The 23,904-nt window shown below is 42.9% G+C and overlaps 1 protein-coding gene and 1 pseudogene across 1 annotated transcript in view; one reads left to right on the top strand and one right to left on the bottom strand.

Annotated features, from left to right (window-relative positions):
* DRAM1 (DNA damage regulated autophagy modulator 1) overlaps positions 1-22,864 on the bottom strand; it is a 44,460-nt gene extending 21,596 nt beyond the window's left edge. The window contains exon 1 of the mRNA XM_060025480.1: positions 22,559-22,864. Coding sequence (XP_059881463.1) covers positions 22,559-22,689 — 131 coding nt within the window. The 5' untranslated portion in view covers positions 22,690-22,864. The remainder of the gene's footprint in view (positions 1-22,558) is intronic.
* Positions 4,965-6,728, top strand: LOC132433293 (large ribosomal subunit protein uL15-like; annotated as a pseudogene).
* Positions 22,865-23,904: the final 1,040 nt, after the last annotated feature.

Here is a 23,904-nt window from a genome sequence, read left to right as displayed (position 1 = left end):
TTAGAGACATCATGAAATGATCACCACAGTAAGTTTCGTGAACATCCATCATCTCATATAGATATAAATTTTTTTGAGAACTTTTTTTGTTATGCTGAGAACTCTTAGGATTTACTTTCTTAACAACGTTCATATATAACATACAGCAGTGTTAATTATAGTACCCATGTTGTACATTACCTCCCTAGTACTTATTTATATTCTAACTGGAAGTTTGTGCTATTTGACCACCATCATCCAATCCCCCTCTTCCTCACCCCTGGCCTCTGAGAACCACAAGTCTGGTCTCTTTTCCTATGAGTTTGTTTGTATGTTTGTTTGTTTTGAAGTATAACTGACAACACTATGTGAGGAAATATTTAAAGTGAATGGTGGTGGTGTTTTTCAGATGATCCCACCTGAAAAATCTGAAGTGTGTGTTCATTCTTGATGAGGAATTGAGTGAGACTATTTTTGGGGGAAAAAAAAAAAAACCTGGTCTAAAATCACGTTTGAAAAGTCTACTATTTGAATATTAAATATACATAAACACATCATTTTAATTTTTAACAATATGATTTATGCATAAGAATTTACACTGCTGAAAATATGATAGAAGGCTGAGCAATAAATATTATTGATGCCTGTCAGTACTTTATGGAAATAGGGTATCAAGGGTATTACTCATGGTGATAAATTATTTTAACAAAAAAATAGCTTCTATGAGACATATTTCAGATGCAGTCTATCAATTAATTAATTCAATGAGCTGGAATGTAGCATTTGACATGTGCTAGCTTCTATTCATTAATGCCAAGGTTTACATTTTTATACTCTCAAGCTGCTTGCATAAAGCACAGTTTCAAACTGATGGCAAAGGCACTCCCAACATGAAAGAACTCGTACTTGTCTTGAGTGTTTCCACGTTTTAAAACAGCTCTGAAATTTAAGTACTGAAAAATGGATCAAGTTGAAAAGATGCACTTCAAAGTGTTTGAAAAATTCCACAGGAAGCCTGTGTGTGCAGGAAACAGGAGTCTTTAAGCTTTGTGAACACTTAATATTTGAAGAGTATGAAGAGGTTAATGTTCGCCCTTCCCACAAATTCCTCTAGTCCCAATTACTTCAATCTCAGTGTCACTTGTACCTGTAAGAATCTGAAGGGTTTAGAATTTAACATTACCATTTTTCCTACAAATAATCTTCTTTCTCACTAAAGGGATGTTGAGGTGAAGGCTGCCCGACGTTTGGGATGCCCTTCTGAGCACAACATCGTCCTGAATGGGCGAGGAGGGGATGAGAACCAGTGATGGAAACAGCTGGTGGAAACAGCTCATGTGTGCCCTTGGGCAGCACTTTTTTTTTTTTTTTTTTTTTTTTTTTTTTTTTTTTTTTTGCGGTACGCAGGCCTCTCACTGCTGTGGCCTCTCCCGTTGCGGGGCACAGGCTCCAGACGCGCAGGCACAGCGGCCATGGCTCACGGGCCCAGCCGCTCCGCGGCATGTGGGATCTTCCCGGACCAGGGCACGAACCCGTGTCCCCTGCATCAGCAGGCGCCATCAGCAGCAACCACTGCGCCACCAGGGAGGCCCTGGGCAGCACTTTTGCCAGAAAATTCTCACAGGGAAAGGAAGCCTTCTATTCTTGACCTTAGGGTATAAAAAAGCAGCTACCCGATGACTCATGCAAGAGTACTTGTTGGCACAGGTCTGTGAGGAATCTGCCACGTGCCAGGAAGATTGCTGGTTGTGGAGAAGTGACGAGGCTATTGAGGGGGGTAGGTAGGTGGGGGGACAAAGGTGCTCTAACAGGAGATGAGAAGATGCCCATACTTGGGAATGATCTGTCCAGGGAGAGCAAATCAGGACATATTTCAAGGGCCCAGGTATGCAGTCCACATGACATCGAACATCGATTCGAAAGCTCAGAATTTCAGAGTGATATTTTATTCTTGCTTATCTTTACATTTAAAACCATACAGGCAGAATCTGGGAATTCCCTGGCAGTCCAGTGGTTAGGACTCCATGCTTTCACTGCCATGAGCCTGGATTAGATCCCTGGTCAGGGAACAAAACAAAGATCCCACAAGCCACACAGCGAGGTCAAAAACAAAAACAAACACACAAAAAAACCCATACAGGCAGAATCAAAAGTGCTTTACAAACAGCCTTTCCATATGCATTTGTTGAATGAATGACTATCAGTACTGGCAGTAGACACTACTTTTTGAACACTTACCATGCACCAGCCACTGCTAGGTGCTCACCATACATCATTTCATTTCATCCTCTCAACCCTGAGGTGGGCCTATTACCAACCCCACTTTATTAAGGAGGAAACGGGGTATTGGAGAGGTTATATAACTTGTTCCAGGTCCCAGTGCTATCAGATGGAGGGAATCTACATTCCATCTATGTGTCTGACTCTGCTTTCCTGCCTCCTCTGTGCTCTAACAGCAGGCAAGGAACAAAGCAATTAGAAGAATGACTGGGGGAGGAGAGCGAGCACAGATGTGCTGGTAAATGCTTAACAAACAGCTCTAGAGGGAACCTGATTTGTAACACAGGCCAATTTCCATGCTATAAATATTCCCAATATGTCAAAATTCAAGCTACCAAAATGCTGGTCACTGAACAAGGAGTTGGGAAAAAATGCACACAGTTGGCTCATCATGCCTTAGTTCTATACCAGGAAGGTGTAAAGTAGGTTAAGACCTCATAGCTTCTCAGATGCCATAATTTAATAATAAAACACCTTTAAAAAATGGTTCTGAAGAACCTAGGGGCAGGACAGGAATAAAGACGCAGACATAGAGAATGGACTTGAGGAAATGGGGAGGTGGAAGGGTAAGCTGGGACGAAGTGAGAGAGTGGTATGGACATATATACACTACCAAATGTAAAACCGATAGCTAGTGGGAAGCAGCCGCATAGCACAGGGAGATCAGCTCGGTGCTTTGGGACCACCTAGAGCGGTGGGATAGGGAAGGTGGGAGGGAGACGCAAGAGGGAGGAGATATGGGGATATATGTATACGTATAGCTGATTCACTTTGTTATAAAGCAGAAACTAACACACCATTGTAAAGCAATTATACTCCAATGAAGATGTTAAAAGAAAAAAAAGAATAAACTGGAAACTAATACTACATTGTAAATCAACTATATTTCAATAAAATTTTTTTTTAATTAAAAAAAATAATAAGAAAACACCTTTGGGCTTCCCTGGTGGCACAGTGGTTAAGAATCCGCCTGCTAATGCAGGGGACATGGGTTTGAGCCCTGGTCCGGGAAGATCCCACATGCCGCGGAGCAACTGGGCCCGTGTGCCACAACTACTGAGCCTGCCCTCTAGAGCCCGCGAGCCACAGCTACTGAAGCCCACATGCCTAGAGCCTGTGCTCCGCAACAAGAGAGGCCACCGCAATGAGAAGCCCAACCACCGCAAGGAAGAGTAGCCCCCACTCACCGCAATTAGAGAAAGCCCGCGCGCAACAACAAAGAGCCAACGCAGCCAAAAATAAATAAATTAAATAAAGAAAATTTTAAAAAAAAACAAAAAAAAACACCTTTGACAATTATTCACCACCATGGTCTGATTTTCTTTCAGGATTACTCAGTCTATAACACCCACCATCAATGCATGAGTACCAATGGGCCTACATTCCTACGCTTGGCACTACAGCATAGGAAACATCAATACTACAAACATAGGGGAAAATATGAATGCACTGTATTCATAACCAGTTGTTTGATTAAATGAAATCATCTTTTAAAAAGTTTTTATTTGGCTGCAAAAATAACCATAAACTTTATCCACTCATCAACAAAATATTTATGGGACACCTACCATGTGTTAGTACAATCTGAGTCACAAATTTCCCTATTTATCAGGTAAGAGTGGTCAGTGTGTGATTTATTTCCATTAAGTGACAAAGTGGTACCTAAACTACATTTGGTGATTTTTAAAATTTTATTTATTTATTTATTTGGCTGCGCCGGGTCTCAGTTGCAGCATGCAGGATCCAATTCCCTCACCGGTGATCGAACCCAGGCCCCCTGCATTGGGAGCATGGAGTCGTTACCACTGGACACCAGGGAAGTCCCCCATTTGGTGAAATTTTGCTTAAGAATATTTCAAGAGGGGGGCTTCCCTGGTGGCGCAGTGGTTAAGAATCCGCCTGCCGATGCAGGGGACACAGGTTCGAGCCCTGGTCCAGGAAGATCCCACATGCCACAGAGCAACGAAGCCCATGCGGCCAACTACTGAGCCTGCGCTCTAGAGCCCTGCGAGCCACAACTACGGAAGCCCGCGTGCCTAGAGCCCATGCTCTGCAACAAGAGAAGCCACCGCAATGAGAAGCCCGCGCACCACGACGAAGAGTAGCCCCCGCTCACCACAACTAGAGAAAGCCTGCGCGCAGCAAAGAAGACCCAACACAGCCAAAAATAAATAAAATTAATTAATTAAAAAACAATTTAAGATATAAACAACAAAGTCCTACCATATAGCATAGGGAACTATATTCAATATCCTGTGATAAACCATACTGGAAAAGAATATGAAAAAGAATGTGTATATATATATATATATATATGTATAACTGAATCACTTTGCTGTACAGTTGAAATTAACACAACATTGTAAATCAACTATATGTCAATAAAATTTTGTATAAAATTTAAAAAGAAAAAGTATTTCAAGAAAGTTTCCAGGGAATTCCCTGGTGGTCCGGTGGTTAGGACTTTGTGCTTTCACTGCTGAGGGCATGGGTTCAGTCCCTGGTCAGGGAACTATGAACCTGCAAGCCATGCAGCTTGCAGCGGCCAAAAAAAAAAAAAAAAAAAAAAGAAAAGAAAAAAGAAAGAAAACTTTCCAAGCAGAAAATGAAACTGTGGCCACTTCTAAGAACTTTTAAGGATAGTAGTGGTTGCCTACTATCGTTAATACAAACAGAAGGCTCCCTCTTTCATCTCAGCCACTGACATGCCATGCTGACTAAGGAAGACCCAGAAACTTAGGGGCCGCGTGCCACGCAGTCATGCCATGGCTGCATCATCAAACGTCGGAAGCACCCAGAGGCCTGGGTAACGCGGATGGCATCCATCACCACAGGATCAGCTTTGACAAATATCACCGAGGTTACTTTGTGAAAGTTGGAATGAGGCATCACCACTTAAAAGAGGAATCGGAGCTTCTGCCCCACTGTCAACAATGATAAACTGTGGACCTTGATCAGTGAGCAGACACGGGGGAAATGCTACCAAAAACAAGACTGGAGGTGCTCCGATCATTGATGTGGTGTGATCAGGCAGTTCTGGAGAAGAGAAAGTTCCCAAAGCAGCCTGTCATTGTAAGCAGGTAGGGTAGGGGGGCCCTGGAGGAAAAGAACCAGATATAGCTTTTTGACATTAGAGAAGCCATTTAGCCCTAAACCATTTTGTGATCTAAGCCTGGCTGCAATGCTTGCCCTTGAACAGGTCTCAGCAGTAATGATCTTAAGGGAACAAAGGAACAAACAACTGTTACCAGGCAAGGTGAGTAACAATAGCAAAGATAATAAGTCAGTTGTAAAGACTCCCAGTTCTGTTTCAATGGTAAAGATTAGCCTGAAGCACTTTCTGGAACTGTTTCACAGAATTTAAACCCCTCTGGAGGGCTCATCCACCAGATCCACTGGAACCTGAGGGATGAGAATGTCGACTTTTTCTGATCCTCCTGACATCAACTGACTAAAGCTTGGACATTGTCGACCTTTGCCCCAATTCTATGCTGAATTCTCCTCTGTTCAAGCCCCTTCATGAGTACTCAGGTAACCTAGCTTAAAGCTTCCCCAGTGTTGCTGTTTGGGGAGACTCTGCTTTGGGAAAGATCCCTGGTGTTCTCCTTACTTGCTGCAAGTAATAAATCCTTCCTTCTTCCATTGTTTGGCTTGGCTGTGTCTACTGGCTTGACACCTACCAAGAGGTGAACCCACTTTTTGGGGTAACATTGTCATGAAGGTTAAATTCTTCAGCAGAAGAGGTGAGGAGAATATTAAGGGTGTGTGTGCGTGTGTGTGTGTGTGTGTGTGTGTGTGTGTGTGTGTGTGTGTGTTGGGGGACGGCGTGGGGGAGTGGCTCTGTCCTGGTAGCTTGAAGTCACATGGAGGGAGATTTTTAAATGTTAACAAGTGGGCTTCCCTGGTGGCGCAGTGGTTGAGAGTCTGCCTGCTGATGCAGGGGACACGGGTTTGTGCCCTGGTCTGGGAAGATCCCACATGCCGCGGAGCAGCTAGGCCCGTGAGCCATGGCCGCTGAGCCTGCACGTCCGGAGCCTGTGCTCCGCAATGGGAGAGGCCACAGCAGTGAGAGGCCCGCGTACCGCAAAAAAAATAAAAAAATAAAAAATAAATGTTAACAAGTGATTTTCTTTAAAAATAATATATGTATATATTTTTTAATATATATATATATATACACACACATATATACATACATACATATATATATATATATATATATATATATATATATATATATATATATGAAAACCTCTCTTACCTTAAAATGTTCTTTTCAGTCTTTCTTTTGGTCTCCAAGCTATTATTTTACATCATAAGTAAATACTGTATCACACCTTCCACCTGACACTGGAATCCAGATGAACATAACACCAAGGGGGTGCCAAGAGAACCTGTTGGTAGCCTCTTTTTCTTTTACATTTTTTATGCTCACAGTAAATGATCATATTGTGCAAAGGCAGAGGTAGTAGGATTTGGTTGGCACAGCTGTACTTGGGCACCTGATTCAGGAAAATGGAGAATGAATGCCATGCCAAAGCAGTTGCCTCCCAATGTGGCAGAAGTAGTCCCCTTACCCAACTCCCACGACATCATTCTGTATCACATGGCTTAAAGACCTGGCCCAGATCCATCCACGTCCTCACTTGCCTCCTAGTAAATGAGGCACTTCCTGGAAACTGTACAGGGGGATAGGAACTAATTGTTCATTTGCATGTGGCTTAGAAGCTGTTGAGGCTGTTATGTGTACACACTTGTGCCTAGGAAATCAATTTACAACTATATTTACTGTGTTTAGATTTCTACAAGTTTTGTTCATCACGGAAAATTCCAAGCGGTTTATCTAACACCTTTCTCCGAACTAATTTATGATGTTAAGCCACTTCATAATCACTTGGTGCTCAAAGGGATAAAAACAATACAAATAAGACGTGCATAGGTTCAAGATGGCGGAGTAGAAGGACGTGTGCTCACTCCCTCTTGCGAGAGCACCAGAATCACAGCTAACTGCTGAGGAATCATCAACAGGAAGACACTGGAACTCACCAAAAAAGATACCCCACATCCGAAAACAAAGGAGACACTGCAATGAGACAGTAGGAGGGGCGCAATCACAATAAAATCAAATCCCATAGCTGCTGGGTGGGTGACTCACAGACTGGAGAACAATTTTACCACAGAAGTCCACCCAATGGAGTGAAGGTTCTGAGCCCCACGTCAGGCTTCCCAACCTGGGGGTCTAGCAACGGGAGGAGGAATTCCGAGAGAATCAGACTTTGAAGGCCAGCGGAATTTGATTGCAGGACTTCAACAGGACTGGGGGAAACAGAGTCTCCACTCTTGGAGGGCACACACAAAGTAGTGTGTGCATCAGCACCCAGGGGAAGGAGCAGTGACCCCATAGGAGACTGAACCAGACCTACCTGCTAGTGTTGGAGGGTATCCTGCAGAGGTGGGGGGTGGCTGTGTCTCACCGTGAGGACAAGGACACTGGCAGCGGAAGTTCTGGGAAGTACTCCTAGGTGAGAGCCCTCCCAGAGTCCACCATTAGCTCCACCAAGAGCTGAGTAGGCTCCAGTGCTGGTTTGTCTCAGGCCAAACCAACAGGGAGGGAACCCAGCCCCATCCATCAGCAGACAAGCATACTAAAGTTTTACTGAGCTCTGCCCACCAGAGCAACACCCAGCTCTACCCATCACCAATCCCTCCCATCAGGAAGCTTGCACAAGCCTCTTACATAGCCTCATCCACCAGAGGACAGACAGCAGAAGCAAAAAGAACTACAATCCTGCAGCCTGTGGAAGGAAAACCACATTCACAGAAAGACAGACAGGATAAAAAGTCAGAGGGCTATGTACCAGATGAAGGAACAAGATAAAACCCCATAAAAACAACTGAATGAAGTGGAGATAGGCAACCTTCCAGAAAAAGAATTCAGAAAAATGATACTGAAGATGATAAGGACCTCGGAAAAAGAATGGAGGCAAGATTGAGAGGAAGCAAGAAATGTTTCATAAAGACCCAGAAGAATTAAAGAACAAACAGAGATCAACAATACAATAACTGAAATGAAAAATACACTACAAGGAGTCAATAGCAGAATAACTGAGGCAAAAGAACGGATAAGTGACCTGAAAAACAGAATGGTGGAATTCACTACTAAGGAACAGAATAAAGAAAAAAGAATAAAAAGGAATGAAGACAGCCTAAGAGACCTCTGGGACAACATTGAACACAACAACATTCGAATTATAGGGGTCCCAGGAGAAGAGAGAGAGAAAGGACCTGAGAAAATATTTGAAGAGATTATAGTCAAAAACTTCCCTAACATGGGAAAGGAAATAGCCACCCAAGTCCAGGAAGCACAGAGAGTCCCAGGCAGGATAAACCCAAGGAGAAACACACCAAGACACATAGTAATCAAATTGCCAACAATTAAAGACAAAGAAAAATTATTGGAAGCAACGAGGGGAAAATGGCAAATAACATACAAGGGAACTCCCATAAGGTTAACAGCTGATTTCTCAGCAGAAACTCTACAAGCCAGAAGGGAGTGGCACAGTATATTTAAAGTGATGAAAGGGAAAAACCTACAACCAAGATTACTCTACCCAGCAAGGATCTCATTCAGATTCGATGGAGAAATCAAAAGCTTTACAGACAAGCAAAAGCTAAGAGAATTCAGCACCAACCAAACTAGCTCTACAACAAATGTTAAAGGAACTTCTCTAAGTTGAAACACAAGAGAAGTAAAGGACCTACAAAAACAAACCCATAACAGTTAAGACAACGGTAATAGGAACATACATATCAATAATTACCTTAAACGTGACTGGAATAAATGCTCTAACCATAAGACACAGGCTTGCTGAATGGATACGAAAACAAGACCCATATATATGCTGTCTACAAGAGACCCACTTCAGACCTAGGGACACATACAGACTGAAAGTGAGGGGATGGAAAATATATTCCATGCAAATGGAAATCAAAAGGAAGCTGGAGTAGCAATACTCATATCAGATAAAACAGACTTTAAAATAAAGAATGTTACAAGAGACAAGGAAGGACACTACCTTGGATGATCAAGGGATCAATCCAAGAAGAAGACATAACAATTATAAATATATATGCACCCAACACATAGGAGCACCTCAATACATAAGGCAACTGCTAACAGCTATAAAAGAGGAAATCGACAGTAACACAAAAATAGTGGGGGACTTTAACACCTCACTTACACCAATGGACAGATCATCCAGACAGAAAATTAATAAGGAAACACAAGCTTTAAATGACAAAATAGACCAGATAGATTTAATTGATATTTATGGGACATTCTATCCAAAAACAGCAGATTACACTTTCTTCTCAAGTGCACAAGAAACATTCTCCAGGATAGATCACATCTTGGGTCACAAATCAAGCTTCGGTAAATTTAAGAATATTGAAATCATATCAAGCATCTTTTCCAACCACAATGCTATGAGATTAGAAATCAACTACATGGGAAAAAATGTAAAAAACACAAACACATGGAGGCTAAACAATACGTTACTAAATAACCAAGAGGTCACTGAAGAAATCAAAGAAGAAATCAAAAAATACCTAGAGACAAATGACAACGAAAACACGGCAATCCAAAACCTATGGGATGCAGCAAAAGCAGTTCTAAGAGGGAAGTTTATAGCAATACAAGCCTACCTCAAGAAACAAGAAAAATCTCAAATTTTGAAATCTCAAAATCAAAATATCTCAAAACTTACACCTAAAGGAACTAGAGAAAGAAGAACAAACAAAACCCAAAGTTAGCAGAAGGAAAGAAATCATAAAGATCTGAGCAGAAATAAATGAAATAGAAACAAAGAAAGCAATAGCAAACATCAATAAAACTAAAAGCTGGTTCTTTGAGAAGTTAAACAAAACTGATAAACTATTAGCCAGACTCATCAGAAAAAGAGGGAGAGGACTCAAATCAATAAAACCAGAGGGCTTCCCTGGTGGTGCAGTGGTTGAGAGTCCGCCTGCCAATGCAGGGGATACGGGTTCGTGCCCTGGTCCAGGAAGGTCCCACATGCCGCGGAGCGGCTGGGCCCGTGAGCCGTGGCCGCTGAGCCTGCAAATCCAGAGCCTGTGCTCCACAATGGGAGAGGCCACAACAGTGAGGCCCACGTACCACAAAAAAACAAACAAAAAAAAAAACTAGAAATGAAAAAGGAGAAGTTACAATGGACATCGCAAAAATACAAAGCATCCTAGGAGACTACTACAAGCAACTCTATGCCAATAAAATGGACAACCTGGAAGAAATGGACAAATTCTTAGAAAGGTATAAACTTCCAAGACTGAACCAGGAAGAAATAGAAAATATGAAAAGTCGAATCACAAGTAATGAAATTGAAACTGTGATTAAAAATCTTTCAACAAACAAAAGTCCAGGACCAGATGTCTTCACGGGTGAATTCTATGAAACATTTAGAGAAGAGCTAACACCCAACCTTCTCAAACTCTTCCAAAAAATTGCAGAGGAAGGAACACTTCCAAACTCATTCTATGAGGCCACCATCACCCTGATACCAACACCAGACAAAGATACTACAAGAAAAGAAAATTACAGACCAATATCACTGATGAATATAGATGCAAAAATCCTCAACAAAATACTAGCAAACAGAATCCAACAACACATTAAAAGGATCAAACACCATGATCAAGTGGGATTTACCCCAGGAATGCAAGGATTCTTCAATATATGCAAATCACTCAATGTGATACACCATATTAACAAATTGAAGAATAAAAACCATATGATCATCTCAATAGATGCAGAAAAAGCTTTTGACAAAATTCAACACCCATTTATGATAAAAACTCTCCAGAAAGTGGGCATAGAGGGAACCTACCTCAACATAATAAAGGCCATATATGACAAACCCACAGCAAACATCATTCTCAATGGTGAAAAACTGAAAGCATTTCCTCTAAGATCAGGAACGAGACAAGGATGTCCACTCTCACCACTATTATTCAACATAGTTTTGAAGTTCTAGCCACGGCAATCAGAGAAGAAAAAGTAATCCAAACTGGAAAAGAGGACGTAAAACTGTCACTGTTTGCAGATGACATGATACTACACATAGAGAATCCTAAAGATGCCACCAGAAAACTACTAGAGCTAATCAATGAATCTGATAAAGTTACAGGATGAAAAATTAATGCACAGAAATCTCTTGCATTCCTATACGTTAACAACGAAAGATCAGAAAGAAAAATTAAGGATACAATCCCATTCACCATTGCAACAAAAAGAATAAAATACCTAGGAATAAACCTACCTAAGGAGGTAAAAGACCTGTACTCAGAAAACTATGAGACACTGATGAAAGAAATCAAAGATGACACAAACAGATGGAGAGATATACCATGCTCTTCGATTGGAAGAATCAATATTGTGAAAATGACTATACTACCCAAAGCAATCTACAGATTCAATGCAATCCCTATCAAATTACCAATGGCATTTCTTACAGAACTAGAACAAAAAATCTTAAAATTTGTATGGAGTCACAAAAGACCCCAAATAGCCAAAGCACTTTTTTATTTTTAACTTTCTTTTTTTTAAAAATAAATTTATTTATTTATTGGCTGCGCTGGGTCTTCGTTGCTGTGCGCGGGCTTTCTCTAGTTGCAGTGAGTGGGGACTACTCTTTGTTGTGGTGTGCGGGCTTCTCTTGTTCTGGAGCACAGGCTCTAGGCACGTGGGCTGCAATAGTTGTGGGGCGCAGGCTCAGTAGTTGTGGCTCATGGGCTCTAGAGCACAGGCTCAGTAGTTGTGGCACACAGGCTTATTGCTCCATGGCATGTGGGATCTTCCTGGACCAGGGCTTGAACCCTTGTCCCCTACACTGGCAGGCGAATTCTTAACCACTGCATCACCAGGGAAGTCTCACCAAAGCAGTCCTGAAGGAAAAAAATGGAGCTGGAGGAATCAGACTCCCTGACTTCAGACTATACTACAAAGCTACAGTAATCAAGAAAATATGGTACTGGTACAAAAACAGAAATATAGATCAATGGAACAGGATAGAAAGCCCAGAGATAAATCCACGCACCTATGGTCAACTAATCTATGACAAAGGAGGCAAAAATATACAATGGAGAAAAGACAGCCTCTTCAGTAAGTGGTGCCTGGAAAACTGGACAGCTACATGTAAAAGAGTGAATTTAGAACACTCCCTAAAACCATACACAAAAATAAATTCAAAATGGATTCATGACCTAAATGTAAGACCGGACACTATAACTCTTAGAGGAAAGCATAGGAAGAACACTCTTTGACATAAATCGCAGCAAGATCTTTTTTGCTCCACCTCCTAGAGTAATGGAAATAAAAACAAAAATAAACAAATGGGACCTAATGAAATTTAAAAGCTTTTGCAAAGCAAAGGAAACTACGAACAAGACAAAAAGACAACCCTCAGAATGGGAAAAAATATTTGCTAACGAATCAACTGACAAAGAATTTATCTCCAAAGTATATAAACCGCTCATGCAGCTCAATATTAAAGAAACAAACAACCCAATGCAAAAATGGGCAGAAGACCTAAATAGACACCTCTCCAAAGAAGACATACAGATGGCCAAGAAGCACATGAAAAGCTGCTCAACATCACTAAGTATTAGAGAAATGTAAATCAAAACTACAATGAGGTATCACCTCACACTGGTTAGAATGGGCATCATCAGAAACACATGAAAAGCTGCTCAACATCACTAATTATTAGAGAAATGCAAATCAAAACTACAATGAGGTATCATCTCACACCAGTTAGAATGCGCATCATCAGAAAATCTACAAACAACAAATGCTGGAGAGGGTGTGGAGAAAAGGGAACCCTCTTGCACTGTTCGTGGGAATGTAAATTGATATGGCCACTATGGAGAAGAGTATGGAGGTTCCTTAAAAAAGGAAAAACAGAACTACCATACGACCCAGCAATCCCACTCCTGGGCATATACCGAGAGAAAACCATAATTCAAAAAGACACATGCACCCCAATGTTCATTGCAGCACTATTTACAATATCCAGGTCATGGAAGCAACCTAAATGCCCATTGACAGACGAATGGATAAAGAAGATGTGGCACATATATACAATGGAATATTACTCAGCCATAAAAAGGAACGAAAGTGGGTTATTTGTAGAGATGTGGATGGACCTAGAGACTGTCATACAGAGTGAAGTAAGTCAGAAAGAGAAAAACAAAAATCGTATATTAACGCATATATGTGGAACCTAGAAAAATGGTATAGATGTACTGGTTTGCAGGGCAGAAATAGAGACACAGATGCAGAGAACAAACGTATGGACACCAAGGGGGGAAAGCGGTGGTGATGGTGGTGGTGGTGTGATGAATTGGGAGATTGGGATTGATATGTACATACTGATGTGTATAAAATGGATAACTAATAAGAACCTGCTGTATAAAAAAAAATTAAATTAAAAAATTAAAAAAAAACACGCATGATAATATAAGCTTGGTCGAATACTGTTCTTTAAATCATTGGATACACGTGATTCCATTACTCTGAAGCCTGGGGTCATGGTTTACTGTGGGGACTGAGATGCTGGCAGTATGCAAAATTATCTGCATGCCCAAACAGTTTTATTAGACTGTCCTAAAATCCTAGGCCCATTGCTTGGAAGATTAGTCAGAACCTAGAACCAAAAGCACTTAATGCACCCGTATAAGGAGACCATTACTTCCTTTGTCTTCATATTTAAATATATTATTTAAAAAAAATAAGTATGATAATAAAAAGTCATTCCAGGGAATTCCCTGGTTGTCCAGTGGTTAGGACTCGGTGCCTTCACTGCCGTGGCCAGGGTTCAATTCCTGGCTGGGGAACTAAGATCCCACAAGCCACATGGCCAAAAAAAAAAAAAAAGTCATTCCATTTTATTACTTTAAATTATTAGGGCTAACTTTTTGGCAGCTTCACTCAGTGATTATTCTAGAGTGGGAGGTACCCTATAGCTATATCAACTATTTTTTTTGAGGTGTGGTTGATCGACAATATTATATTCAACTAGTTTTAAATTTAAAAAGAATATCCTGATCATAAATGCAAAAAACTTGCTCTTTTCTCACTCTATTCACATGCAGTTGCCCTCTATCAACCCAAGTTCCCTCTTTGTTCACTCATACAACATTTTTAAAATACTGTTAAACAACATTGTAAAACAGCTATACTCCAATAAAAATTAATTTAAAAAATTTAAAAAAGGAAGTTTAGTGAGAAACAAGCTGGTCTGCCATCGCTAGGTCAAACTACTTCCATGTAGTTTTAACATTTTAAGAAAATTTAACTAAAGATTTTTGTAATCAAATTTGATTGTTTAGAGGAAATTAATTTCTTAAATACCTATATTAATTTATTAATCAGAAAATCAAATTATTGTTATCTTGAAACAGCTATTAGTTTCAGGAATAGAATAACAAGATTAAGTTGTCCTTAAAGACTTGTGGAAAAAAGTTTCAATGTTCGTATTCAATGTTCGTTTACACTAAATTTTAAATTCAGTGTAAAAAAAATTTTTTTAAATACTGTTAAGCATCTCCTATGTGTTGGGAACTGTGTCGGGTGATGAGGATACAAAGATGAAAAGGTAATTCACTACCTTCGAGAACCTTAGTATCTAACAAAAAAATTCAAAGATTCATTGATTCAACGTTTAGTTACTGATTGCCTTCTATGTAACAGGCAATTTTGTAGCAGGGGGAATGCAGTGGTAAGTAAAACAGAAAAAGCCCCTTCTTTGTGGAATTACATTCTGTGGGGGGCAATAAAAATCGTCTAGGAGTGGGACTTCCCTGGTGGCACAGTGGTTAAGAATCCGCCTGCCAGTGCAGGGGACACGGGTTCTGAACCCTGGTCTAGGAAGATCCCACCTGCCGCGGAGTAACTAAGCCCGTGTGCCACAACTACTGAAGCCCACGCGCCTACAGCCCATGCTCTGCAACAAGAGAAGCCACCACAATGAGAAGCCCTCGTACAGCAACAAAGACCCAATGCAGTCAAAAACAAATAAATTAAAAAAAAATTTTTTTAATCGTCTAGGAGTGATGAATGCTGTGAAGAAGAGGCAAGCTGGATAAGAGGACAGAGAGAGACAGATGAGCCACCCACTCGAGACAGGGTAATCTGGGGAGGGTCCTTGAACAGAGATCTGAATGAATATTTGGGCCAGGAAAATTACAAGCAGAGGGAAGAGCCAAGTCAGAGGCCAGAAGGTGGCAATATATTAGAGCAACTGCAAGGAAGGAGGCGTGGCTGGAGGGGAGTAAGCAAGGACCTGTGTGCACATGGGCGAGGGGGTCATGGAGAGCCCCGTGGGTCATGGTAAGGACTCTGAATGTTACTCTAAACATGATGGGAAGCCACTGAGGGCTGAGAGCAGGGAAGTGATATGAAGTTGATTGACGTTTTTAAAGGATGTTGCAAAAAGACTATGGATGGGCAGGCATGGACCAGGGAGACTTAGGAAGTGATTTCAGTAGTTTATCAAGAGAGGACAGTGGCTTGGACCAGAATGGTAATGAAGAGGGAGGCATAAGCGGTCAGATTCTGAAATTTTTTCTGAGGAGAGTCTCTAAAAAAAATAATCCCTGCTTGGACTATCGCTGCTAATATTACAAAAGGAAAAAAACATTTCCTCAGCACTTACACTTGCCTTCATCTTATTTGGTCTTCAGAATATTATAAGGAAAGTACTTATCATCATCTTAAAGATGAAGAAACTGAGTCTTAGAAAAGAAACTGCCCAAGGTCACAGAGGGGGAAGCCAAGCCATGTATCTAAATGGGGAAGCCAAGCCATGTATCTAGAGCTGTCTAATTTCAATGGACACAGTTCAGAACTCTCCTCTGCTGTGCTATATTCTTTCCTTTTATGATAAAATATCATTTCCATGTGAGTTTACAGAACTGTTTATCTTACAAGCGGGTTCACACCAGTGATCCCTCCTGCAGCCATTACCTTAGTAAGTTGTCCTTGGCATGCTATGACTCTACAATGCATGTTCTTGATGGACTGAAATGCAATTACTGTCAGGGAAAGAGGACTGTTCAGTGGACCACTCTTTTTTAAGTTGAAATTGAGCACTTAGGTTTAAAAATTGTCATCAAGACTTCTGAGCGATACTCTACTGCCTTTTAAAAAGTAGAACTAGCAGAAGAAAAACATCCACAAGTTTAAGTCAGTGAGAAAAATAAGTATTTTATGTAATTAAATGACAATGAAAACTTTAAATGGAGGAGAACTTATATATATATTTACAGTTGACTCAGAAGCCAAACAATGCTACAAGCTGCAAAAGTTTAGGATCTTCAATGTTCTTACTGTGTTTTTCATAGAATTAACTAATTTGGGCAATGCTTTTTGATAAAAATATTAAGCTATAAATTATCCTTTCTAAGCTATAAATTATCATTTCAAGGATGACACTTTTCTAGCTCCAAGTTTTAAATGGCATGCCTGCCTTTTCGTCTTATGATACTGTGGCTTAGATACTGTGAGGTAATAATCACTGCACTATAAAGACTGAAATGTCATTAACATCATGTGAGAATATGTGACTCTGTACCCAGAGACCTCATTATCCTGCTATTTATTATCCTGAATCCCATTGTTGCAGCTGAACAGGGAAGCAGAAGTCACCATTGCCTGAAATTCAGTGTAGTTAGTAATCAAAAGAGTTGGTTTAAGCAGGAAGCCATCAAAAATTATACGGATTTGGGGGGCGAGGGATAAATTAGGAGTTTGGGATGAACAGATACACACTAATATATATAAAATAGATAAATAACAAGGACCTACTGTATAGCACAAGGAACTATATTTAATATCTTATAATAATAACCTATAATGGAAAAGAATATGAAAAATAGAGATATAGGCGTATGTATAACTGAATCCCTTTCACACAACATTGTAAATCAACTACACTTCAACTAAAAAATAATAATAAAAAAATTATACGGATATGTACACACCACAAATATACAAATGTACAAACATTCATTTGCCTACGTGTTGATGTGGGCCAAGGCTGTTACATAAGTACGAGTCCACCGTATGTCCTCCTGGCATAAAAACCACATCTACTCTGAATCATCTCATTTCCAGTTTTGGTGTCTTTAAAGTGGATAGAGGGCTTCCCTGGTGGCGCAGTGGTTAAGAATCTGCCTGCCAATGCAGGGGACACAGGTTCGAGCCCTGGTCTGGGAAGATCCCACATGCAGCGGAACAACTAAGCTCGTGGGCCACAACTGCTGAGCCTGTGCTCTAGAGCCTGTGAGCCACAACTACTGAGCCTGTGCTCTAGAGCCCACAAGCCACAACTACTGAGTCCACATGCTGCAACTACTGAAGCCCACACGCCTAGAGCCCATGCTCCACAACAAGAGAAGCCACTGCACTGAGAAGCCTGCACACCGCAACAAAGAGTAGTCTCTGCTTGCCACAACTAGAGAAAGCCTGTGCACAGCAACGAAGACCCAATGCAGCCAAAAATAAATAACCAAAAAAAAAAAAAAAATATGAGTGTCCCCCTGTAAAAATCTAAACTAATGCTTTGAGGTTGATTTTTATTTGTCCTTGGTTTTCACATCCTTGCATTAATGGTTTCATAATACAGAAACATCACACTATGTTATTCCAACTTGCTAAATTTGGTGGCTGTTTGAATCCCCATGCTTCTAATTTAATTTTCTGATAGGAAACATCCATTTGCCTAAAAAATAAATTCATATAAAAAGTTAATGCCAAGTTTAGAGATATTACCTTTGGGAGAAACTGGGTAAAAAAATACATGGGATCTTTCTGTATTATTTTTTTATAACTGCATGTAAATCTATAATTATCTTAAAATTAAAAGATTAATTTTTTTAAAGTGTGGCAGGAGAAGTCTTATTTCCACCCTTTTTTTCCATCAGCTAGGGTCTTGCTGACCATGGCCACCTCCCTCCATCATACACAGATAAACCATTTTTATTAGTTTCTTCATGCAAGCAAATACAGATACACATTATTCCCCTCCCCAATGGTAGTATATTTTGTTTGCATCTTGCTTTTTTCCATGTAACAATGTAATGAAATTCTAAAGAGAGTATTCTATGTAAAAAGAGCTTTCGTTTGAGATATTCTTGGGTAAATCATTTATTAAGCCAGTCCTCTACTGATGGACATTTGTATTGTTTCCAGCCTTTTGTTATTAAAAGCCGTGCTATGAATATACTTTAGACATTGTATTTGTGTCATTTTGATAAATAATGCCCAAGTCCCTCCATAGAGATTGAATCACTTTACATTCCCACCAGCAGTGTACAGGAGCCTGTTGCCCCAAAGTCTCACCAATAGAATGTGCTATCAAACATTTGGGTTTCCGCCAATCCAGTAGATGAAAAGTGAGTTTTTTTGTTTTGTTTTGTTTTGTTTTCAGCCGGGCTGCGCAGCTTATGGGATTTCGGTTCCCCAACCAGGGATCGAACCCAGGCCCTCGGCAGTGAGCGCCTGGAGTCCTAACCACTGGACCACCAGGGAATTCCCAAAAGTGAGTTTTAATTTGAATTTTTATTCCATTCATGAGATTGAGCATATTTTCATGTGTCTAAGAGCTATAGGCCCACTTGTCCCAAATACTGAGGAATAACAATGTTATCAGAAAATATCTGATAAGAAAGCTGAATTTGGTTGTCCTACTGCAAAGGGGTTCTTCCACAGTTCTGGATCTTATTTAAAATGCAATGGCTAGTGGTGATCATTTTTTAGTGTACAAAGATACCGAATCACTATGTTGTATACCAGGAACTAACAAAGTGTTGTAGGTCAATTATACTTCCAGAACAAACAGAAAAAGATCAGATTTGTGGTTACCAGAGGTGGGGGTGGGGAGAGGGGACGTTACATGAAGGTATCCAAAAGGTACCAACTTCCAGCTGCAAGACAAGGAAGTGCTAGTGATGTCACGTACAACATGAGTAACGTAATGAACACTGCCGTATGTTAAGAGAGTGATTCTTAAGAGTTCTCATCACAAGGAAAAACTAGTTTCTTTTGCATTTATTTAGTTATTTCATTTTATTTTATTTTATTTTATTTTTTTATTTTTTTTTTTTGCGGTACGCGGGCCTCTCGCTGTTGTGGCCTCTCCCGTTGCGGAGCACAGGCTCCGGACGCGCAGGCTCAGCGGCCATGCTCACAGGCCCAGCGGCTCCGCGGCATGTGGGATCTTCCCGGACCGGGGCACGAACCCGTGTCCCCTGCATCGGCAGGCGGACCCTCAACCACTGCGCCACCAGGGAAGACCCTACATTTATTTTGTATCTATATGAGATGATGGGTAGTCACTAAACTTATTGTGATGATCATTTCATGACGTGTGTAAGTCAATCCGTGATGCTGTACACCTTTAACGTATACAGTGCTGTATGTCAATTATAGCTCAATAAAACTGGAAGATAAATAAATAAACAAAATTGTAAAATGCAATGGCTCTTACTTAAAGTGTTCAGCGTTGTTAAAAAACATCAGAACATCAGATTGGCTGAACAATGCCTTCGCGTTAAAGGGTGCTCACCCTAAATATGTCCAGATCACTGACCAACCACCAGTGACTTTACCGAGCCTTCCCTAAAGGGCTCTGCCCTACCCTGGAGGGAAGAATAGCAATACTCACAGTTGAGCACCCAAGACATATTAATTCAACAAATATCGAGAGCCTTCATGGATGTTACATTCCAGCAAACGAAGACAGATGATCAGCATAATAAATAAGTAAATCATACAGTTTGTTAGAAGGTAATAGGTGTTATGGAGAACAAAACTGGATGGGGGTGTCAGGAGCACTAAGGTGCAGTGTTAAATAGGGCCATCAGAGCAGGCCTCACAGAGATAATTGAACAAAGAAGGAGGTAAGGAAGAACATTCTGGCATAGTAATAGCCAGTGCAGAGGCCAGGAGGAAGAGGTGTGCCTGACATGCTCAAGACCCAGGAAGGAGGCCAAGGAGTCTGGAGGGAAGTGGAGGGGGGGCGGGTAAGGAAGAAGAGGAGGCATCAGAGCAGAGATGAGTTAGAGAAGTACGGTCTGGGCCAAACGGATAAATCTGGAGTTAATCCCATCACGTCCAGAAACTTGCCCTTCTAATCTTGCCCTTGCCCTGGCCTCAATGACTTAGTTTTCTAGGAGGCAGCAGAGGCAATCCAGTGCTCCAGCCACCCATGTAGGCAGACAGAGCAGACAACCTAAAGGCCCCAGGCACACTTAGGCAAGCAATCATGTGTTTGTAGGCTGAAGGCTCCCGGCAGCAAGGGAACAATCTCGTGCCTTTTTCTCCTGTTATTCCACTTTTTCCTGAAAGTTTCCTTTCCTTGCTAAATTTAAAACCTCTTCCTTGGAATGTCTGTGATTTGAGCATCTTACAAGTAGTTGGTCCTGTCAGCTCATTTCCCCATTTCTGAATGTCTGGTAGCTCACCTGGAGGTGGTATTAATCACAACTACATCAGACACCTCTACAAAGACTCAAACCCTGCCTCTGATCGCCTAGCCAATGTGTACCAAATACTACCTGCCCCTGACCTTCAAACTGGCAACAAACACAGCTGCTATTTACTCAATAAAAAGCATTACCAGGAGTGAACTCTTGCTTTTAACATCAGTCTAAGAGGATCTATCCCACTTCAGATACAAGAGAAGCAAGACAATGGCACTTGGGACAGAGACGAGCCATGAGAAACCAAGCCGAGGTTTCTGCAGGGGCACCACGCCTGATGGGAAAGTTTCCTCGATGCATGGGACGCCTCATCTTGCGTGGGCAAAACCACCACCATTACTACAGATTTGGTTCTGTGTACTATTCTGCATATCACTTGCTTCCTTGCATCTTTAAACTGTAGTCCCCTCTTGCTTCACTTCGTTTCCCCTTTCTCGCCTACAAAAGAGATTATAGAGCATTGCTCACCAGGCAGAATGGCTGCAAAAAGAAGAGGCCCTACAACCTCTATAATCTCTACAATCCCTACAATAATTAAGCAGTAACCTTGGGTGTCACCAACTTTATAATGCCCTCACCAATCAATACAGACCCAGAGCGGTCACACCACTTGGATAAGGATGGATTCTTCAAATGTTTAAGGAACGCCATTACCACAGTCAAGGCGCAGAGCTGGGAGCCACACGAAGAGGATCCAGACGCATGTCCTGGGCACTGATAAAGTGACTCTCAAGAAAGGTAGAGGCCAGACGTCCCTGGTGGCACAGTGGTTAAGAATCCCCCTGCCAATTCAGGAGACACGGGTTCGAGCCCTGGTTCGGGAAGATCCCACATGCCATAGAGCAACTAAGCCTGTGCGCCACAACTACCGAGCCTGCGCTCTAGAGCTTGTGAGCCACAACTACTGAGCCCGCACACCACAACAAAGAAGAGCCTCCGCTCGCCACGACTAGAGAAAGCCCATGCGCAGCCACGAAGACCCAATGCAGCCATAAATAAATAAATTTATTTTAAAAAAATTAAAGAAAGGTAGAGGCCAAAACTCATGAAAGACGAAATGGTATAATGACAACACAAGAGATGTCACCAACTGTTGACAATTTGAAGGCCCAGTACCCAGAGGGATCTTGGGAAGCTCCATCCAAGAGAGCTTAAAGCGTCTTCCAAACACCACTACCAAAGGTAGCATGGTGTTGCTTCTGGCATGGGAATCAATCTGGGTGTGAGTTCTGCTTCCACCATTTCTTAGCTGTGACATCAGTGTCACACTGATGAATTTCAACATCAGCTTAAACTTAGTTTCCTTGCAAGAAAAATGAGCCAGACAGCCACTTCACGAGGACGTTGGGAAGCAGGAGTGAAATACGTGAGCTGTTCTAGCATACACCTGGATCTGCCTCTTACACATTCAATGAGTGGCATCCAAAAGGATCCATCCTTGTTTCAATACCGCCAAAGCGTCTTCCAGAGATTCTGTCCCATACCCAGTCTCAAAGTTCTCCTGTGCATCCTCGATGGCTCCTGACGCCACTCTGCTCAGTGTTCGGGGTAAAATCAGAACTGCTCGGCTCCTACCCCCTGCCTCCCTGTACCTCCCAGGAGCGCCCCCTCCTGGTCGTCAGTGCTCCATCTTTCTGCAAGACGCCCCAGCTGGGTCTGGACCCCTTCCCTCCGCATCAGCAGTGCTCTCCCGCGGTGCCTCTGCCCCGTCCCGCGTCCTGCCTCCCACCCGGCTCCTCACCTGATGTAGGGGAGGAAGGGGTTGACGTGCCCGGAGAGCACGGCAACCACGTAGGAGATGATGAAGGCGGCGGACGACCAGGTCACCAGGAGGAAGGGGATGAGGGCCATTCCCCTCAAGAAGCACAGCATCGCGCCGCCACCAGGAGGGCGCTGCGCTCTGCGGGCCCGGAACGGGGGGCTGCTCTGCGCTGCTGGGAGGCGGGGGCCGCGCACGTGCCGACCCGCGGCGCGGCGGCCACGGCGCGAACAGCCACGGGCGGCCGGGAGGGAGGCTCCGCGACGGCTGGGCAGGCCCGGCCCCGGAGTTAGGGGAAGCGCGGAGAGCGGAGAGAGGCGGCGGGCTGCGAGGAGGCGGCGCGGGGGTGGGTGGGGCGCGGGCGGCCCGGGCTTGTTGCGAAACGAGTGAAGTCACAAAGCGGCGGCCCCGCCGACTTGCAGGCGCGCGGCGACCTCCCCGCGAACGCGACGCCGGGGCTGCGGGACCGCGGGGCGGGGGGCGGAGGGGGGGGACCGGTTCCTTTCGCTTTTGGTTCGGCCTCCGGGCGGGGGCAGCGGCGGGAATGCCCGCCCAGACGGTCCCAGCCCGCCCGCCGCCCTTGCCCTTGCGCAACTCCGGGGAAACGCATCAACGCCTCCCGGCCCCTCTTTCCCTCGGGGTTTCCGGGGTGCCGGGCCTCGAACCTCGACGGCTTCCTCTCCGTGGTCCCGCCGCCCGCGCGTGGTGACATCCACCCCATCCCGCCGCACTGCGACGGCTGCTGCTGCCCCTGCTGCAGGGGTCCGGGCAGAAGTGTTCGGTGACGTTCGCCAGGACACGGGGCACGGATGCGGCACCCACGTGGATGGTGTCCACCTGAAAACCGAGGGGAGTGTATAGGTGGGTGTTTGCGAGGGCCGGGGGCCGAGCCTGGACGGCCCCGGTGCTGCCCACAGTGCTGCTTCCCCCCTACCCCGCCCCAATCCCCCTTCCACCCCGCACAGCGGACTCTTCTTTCCTAGAAGTTAGGTTTCTCTTTCTCTCATGGATCAGGGTTAGCCCAGGCTTGGAGCCTGGTGAGTAATGGGGACTTGATACATTTCAAACCCTGTGAAAGGGATTCGTGTTCTGAAGGCGCTGGCGGGCACAGTGATTTTGAGATACAGGTGAGGAATTCTGAGCCCAAGGTATGTGAGGTCACTGGTGATTGGTAACCAAACGTGGGTTTGTTTTAGCCACCTTAACATTTCTTGAGTGTCCTGTCCTCCTGCTGGAGGACAGGATACAAAGATTAAATAGTTTCATGGGGTCTAGGAGACTGACATGTCAAAATAAAATACATTGTATGGAATATTAAATAAATATGA

This window comes from Delphinus delphis, chromosome 11 (assembly GCF_949987515.2).
Source record: "Delphinus delphis chromosome 11, mDelDel1.2, whole genome shotgun sequence".
Classification (NCBI taxonomy): domain Eukaryota; kingdom Metazoa; phylum Chordata; class Mammalia; order Artiodactyla; family Delphinidae; genus Delphinus; species Delphinus delphis.
Note: the sequence above shows the minus strand (reverse complement) of the source record. Positions and strands in the feature narration are given on the sequence as shown.